At 37.4% G+C, this 4,866-nt stretch overlaps 1 protein-coding gene across 1 annotated transcript; it reads left to right on the top strand.

Annotated features, from left to right (window-relative positions):
- Window positions 1-216: 216 nt before the first annotated feature.
- LOC132296394 (lysine histidine transporter-like 6) lies at window positions 217-2,024 on the top strand. Its single transcript, XM_059794598.1, has 2 exons — window positions 217-455; window positions 1,811-2,024. The coding sequence occupies exons 1-2, from the start codon at window positions 217-219 to the stop codon at window positions 2,022-2,024; spliced, it is 453 nt and encodes a 150-aa protein (XP_059650581.1).
- Window positions 2,025-4,866: the final 2,842 nt, after the last annotated feature.

Genomic DNA, 4,866 nt, shown 5'->3' with positions numbered 1-4,866 from the left:
CTCATAGTGGTAAGGTCACTTGGTTCTGGTGTCTCATGAACCATCAGGTCTGAGGTTCGACTCCCACTGAGTGTAGACCACACCACCCGATTTACCCAGCCCGTGATAGGGAGGCGCCCTTCATAGGTCCTTATGAATTAGTCTGGTGAAGGCTAGGATTCTACAGGTTATAATCTAAAAAATAAATAAATTCATCTCTCCCAGGGTCCAGGGACAATGGTGATGGTTTTATCTTGGTGCATCACCTTGAATACAAAGTGGCAGATGATACAACTCCATAAATGCATGCTCGGCGTTCGGTTTGATCACTACTATGAGCTGGGGCGGCATGCCTTTGGGCCGAAGCTGGGGTCATGGATAGTGTTGTCACAACAGCTGATAGTTCAGGTTGGCGGTGACATTGTGTACATGGTCACTAGGGGGGAAGTGTCTGAAAAAGTTCTTGGAAATGGCACGTACCAATTGCACCAAACTCAAGCAATCCTACTGGATTTGCATCTTTGGTGGCATCCATTTCTTCCTGTCTCAGCTCCCCAATTTTAACTCTGTCTCTAGGGTTTCATTAGCAGCAATTGTCATGTCACTAAGGTACCTACCTACTTAATTCATGCTCTTCTTTATCAACTTCACTTGGTAAAGCTCTCCATCACCAAAATCCTCTCCAGTGCACGGGGACACTAACTAAGGATCCCGTGTAGCGGCCCCATACTTCTCATGGAGTGATACTCTTATTATCATCTCGAACGCTAGAACACTAGTGCACCGAAGAGGATTTTGTTCCCTAAAATTAATTGAGTCCATACATACATTGGTATGCAAAAATTGTAACTTCCAAGTACTTTTTATTTTTTATTTTTAAGTTCAAGCAAACACACACAGCCGAACATTCAACCTTCCTCATTTAGAGAGGAGAACTTGTACCATTTAGGCTAATGCCTACTGGTTTGCGGCTTGCAAGTTATCATCAACCCAAGATAACTTTACAGATCGAGCATGATTGTATTTTGATCTATGGTAAAAAAACTTAGTGGGATTCAATGGTAAAAAATAATATACTCTTTGTCCCAAAATAAGTGTCTATCTTTTCATTTTTATCCATTCCAAAATAAGTGTGTCACTGCTATTTTTTTTGGTAATATTACTAATTTAATTTTTTTGCATTAAACCTATAAAAAAGTAAACTATCATGTCGTGGACCCATTAGGGGTAAATTTGATAATTCATTCACTAATATTACAATAAAAATTATAAAAGTCATTATATGAAAAAGTTAGATAGATAACTTATTTTGGGACCGATAGAATAGAAAATTATTTTTGTTTAAGATTGGTATAAAGATTCTAATGCTAAATTAAAATCAAGAGCCAGATGATTGAACAAAAACCCATCACCATATATGTAAATCTGAGTAGAACTTTTGTCGGCTCCATTGATGTATGTCTCAACTTAATTAGACTAATCCAAGTTGCCTCCATTGTTGGAACATCGAAGCTAATGTTCAGTTTTGTTACCATTATACATACAATTATAAATAAAGTTAACATATATAGAAACTTCCAGTAGTAAAAAGAAGCAAAATTCTGCTGAAGAAGTAGTTGACTAGCCGCCTCATATCTTATTATATATAATTTTATATGGAAAATGGAATTCTTTGTTTACATGACAATTAATTGTGAGCATTTCAGTAGTACTTGAGCCGAAAAACAAACTCGAATTGCAGAAACAAGAACTTGCATATACGACAAAACCAGTGCACGAGGCTAAGACAATAATGTATATACTTAATTGGAATCCGATCTAAATATTACAGTTACTCAACCATGGCATGGGTGGGCTGCTTGAGTAGGGGTCGGGTTGAAAACGTGAGCTACGCATACAAGGAAAGCAGTGGAGCTGACTACATGTTTCGCGTATTCAACGCCTTGGGTCAGATTTCATCTGCATATGCAGGCCATGCTGTTGTCCTGGAAATTCAGGCCACCATTCCCTCCACTCCTAAGAAGCCCTCAAAAGTGGCAATGTGAAAAGGTACACTTGGGCCTATTTTATCAATGCAATCTGCTATTTCCCAGTGGCTTTTATCGGATACTGGGCGTTCGGCCAAGATGTTGATGACAATGTGTAAGTGGCACTCAAGAAACCTTCATGGCTCATTGCCTCTGCTAACTTAATGGTGGTCATCCATGTCATCGGCAACTATCAGGTAGTGTACTATAAAAGCATGGTGCATGTTTGGTGATGTTTGCTGCAATTTGAATAGTATTGAAGCGCTTCCGAAAAGAGGCCAAAACCAGTGATGGACAGTATAAAAAAAAAAAAAAAAAAAAACTCTAAAATGACCTTTTTAACTAGCTATCTTATTTTTCAAACTTGTAATATATGTATATTTTTTTATCAAACATGTGTTCATATTTTTGCTTCCAAAATATATGAACAAATATATATTACCAAACATGCTTCCAAATAGTATTGAACACACTCCAAAGTAGAAACATTGCTTCTAATTCGAATAAAAATAAAAACACAAAACAACTGTGGTTCCCAAACAAACCCGGTTTGTGTATATATACATGCATAAGCCTAATTCCATATAGACATTGATTATAATGGAGAAATGCATTGCAAGTTTATGCAATGCCAGTGTTTGGCATGTTGGAGAACTGGAGAAGACAATGGTGAAAAGATTAAAGTTTCCACCAGGAATTGCACTCAGACTCATTGTTCGTTCTGCTTATGTTGGTGAGTTTGACGTTACTACTATATACGCTTGAATTATGCGACGATTTTTACAAATTTCAGGAGAGTGAACTTTGTAATTTGTTGTATTGACGATTGCCTGAAATCCATCAGTACTAGCCATGCATTAAAGATGCAGTCTCTACCTTAACGACAGAAAAAAGGATTAATCTTTCTTTCATTTAATGCCTATTGGTGTTACTCTTGCAGCCTTCACACTGTCTAGCGGTGTCACCTTCCCTTTCTTTGGTGATCTTCTTGGTTGCTTTGGCGGATTTGGTTTCGCGCTAACTTCATATTTTATAAGCTCGTTCATTCCTACATGATTAATTTTTATATGAAACTGATGTTGTCCAAAAATATGGTCTAAGTATACCATATACTATAGTATTATTTATTTAAATATTATGTAAAAATATAATGTTTATATATTTATATATAATTATTATTATAAAATAATAATCTATATATATAATTACTTATAATATATAGTTTAATATAATAAAATAAAAACTATAAAATAAAGAACCTGATTAAAAGTTAAGGCTAGAATTTGATTCTATGTCCTTAAGACAGATTCGCCCCGCTATGGTGCTAACGAACTAAGTGGCGTCTATCTCCTAAGATACGATGACTTGTCTCCCTTCAGTTGTAGCACTGCAAACCAAAGGAATAGGTGAACCGGCTTGGTGTAGTACTCTCTGACTCGAAGTCGGACTCGAACTCACTGACTAAGGCTCGAACCCACAGACTAGAGCTCGAACCCACAGACTAGGGCTCGAACCCACAGACAATTATAGAAGAAGAGAGAAGGAAGAAGGAAGAAGATAATTCAGAAAGAGAAGAATGATTTTCTGAATTAGTGTAATAGCAAATGACCCCAAAGGGGGGTATTTATAGGAAGCAAAGTGCATTTTCGGGTATGGGTGCAACCATGGGTCATGTTGGTTCAGTACCAGTTGCAACCCTTTAGAAACAGATGTAACTCTTTGGAAAACAGATGCAACCCTTTGGAAATAGATACAACCCTTTGGAAAAAAACTAACTTTTAATTTAAATTCAAAAACCAACCACCTATTTAAATAAGCCCAACCCAAAATAAAGGCCCAATTTCGTTTAGTAAAAAATTAACTACACTTTACAATCAAGCCCAAGCCCAAGCCTCGACCGGGTTGGGTCGGGTGAGCGTGGCACGCGCGTGTGTGGTAAACGGTTTGGACCCAAGCTTGCCTAGGTTCTCCCCCTCTTAAAAACTTGGGTGCCCTTAGGCCTAAACCCAAGTCCCAAACTTGGCTTATTTAAACTTCAATTAGTTTTAACATTTTTTTCATTTTGCATACTCATTTAGGCTTATCAACCACCTCACTTTGGAGGTAATTTCTCATTCACCCAGAAACATATTTGAGAAAGTATATGTACCAAGTTTATCTCCTTGTGGAGAGGAATGCGTTTGTCAATAGATACGCAAAAAACTCTTAGCGGAATCTACTCCAAAGTTTCTGTTTTGTATACCCCATTTCCAATAATCCCCTGCATGAATGGAAATTGGCATCATTTGCAAATGATGAAAATGCAGGCACTAGAGAGAGTACTATTGGAAAGTTACTGCATCAGGATAGGTAGCTTTAGGCCTTGAACCTTCCCTAGTGTATTACTATTGGATTTACTGGCTAAGCAGTGGACATGATGTCTTGAACTGTTCAGCCGTTGATATAAACCAAGACAATAGCAAACACACAGTTCCCTTCCGCACAAAGTCGGTTCTCACAGTTATGTTCATATGGCCTTGAACAACTCCTGGTATTTTATAAATGCTCTAGAAAACCTAGCCTTAGAAGTTTTCATAGAAGCGGCCCCACTTCACACTCATTTAGGTGACTTCTTATTAAGAATATCCTACTATACCCCACTTGAATTTTGCAAGATATAAGAGTCATTAAAAGTATAGCTTATCTTAATCATCGTTGTAGGTAGCACTGTCTCATCATAGAAATGACAGAAGATTAAATCTTCCCAATGCTTCTGGTAAGCCATTCAGAATTTTTATTGTCCCTTTGAACCTAGATCTTGGGATCTCCAGTCAACTAGGTTGAGTTTCCATTAAGATGACTCATTAGCTTTCAGCTTTAA

The sequence above is a fragment of the Cornus florida genome, unplaced genomic scaffold, assembly GCF_030987335.1.
Source record: "Cornus florida cultivar Cherokee Brave unplaced genomic scaffold, ASM3098733v1 CherokeeBrave_3.0.0_Hap2_Chr02, whole genome shotgun sequence".
NCBI lineage: Eukaryota > Viridiplantae > Streptophyta > Magnoliopsida > Cornales > Cornaceae > Cornus > Cornus florida.
This window is presented reverse-complemented; position numbering and strand designations above follow the sequence as displayed.

Bases quoted from the DNA above. Each gene is read 5' to 3' on its own strand.
- LOC132296394 (XM_059794598.1), top strand. From the start codon at position 217: ATGGTGATGGTTTTATCTTGGTGCATCACCTTGAATACAAAGTGGCAG. The intron at 456-1,810 runs GTACCAATTGCA...TAAATATTACAG, and splicing joins AAAGTTCTTGGAAATGGCAC to TTACTCAACCATGGCATGGG.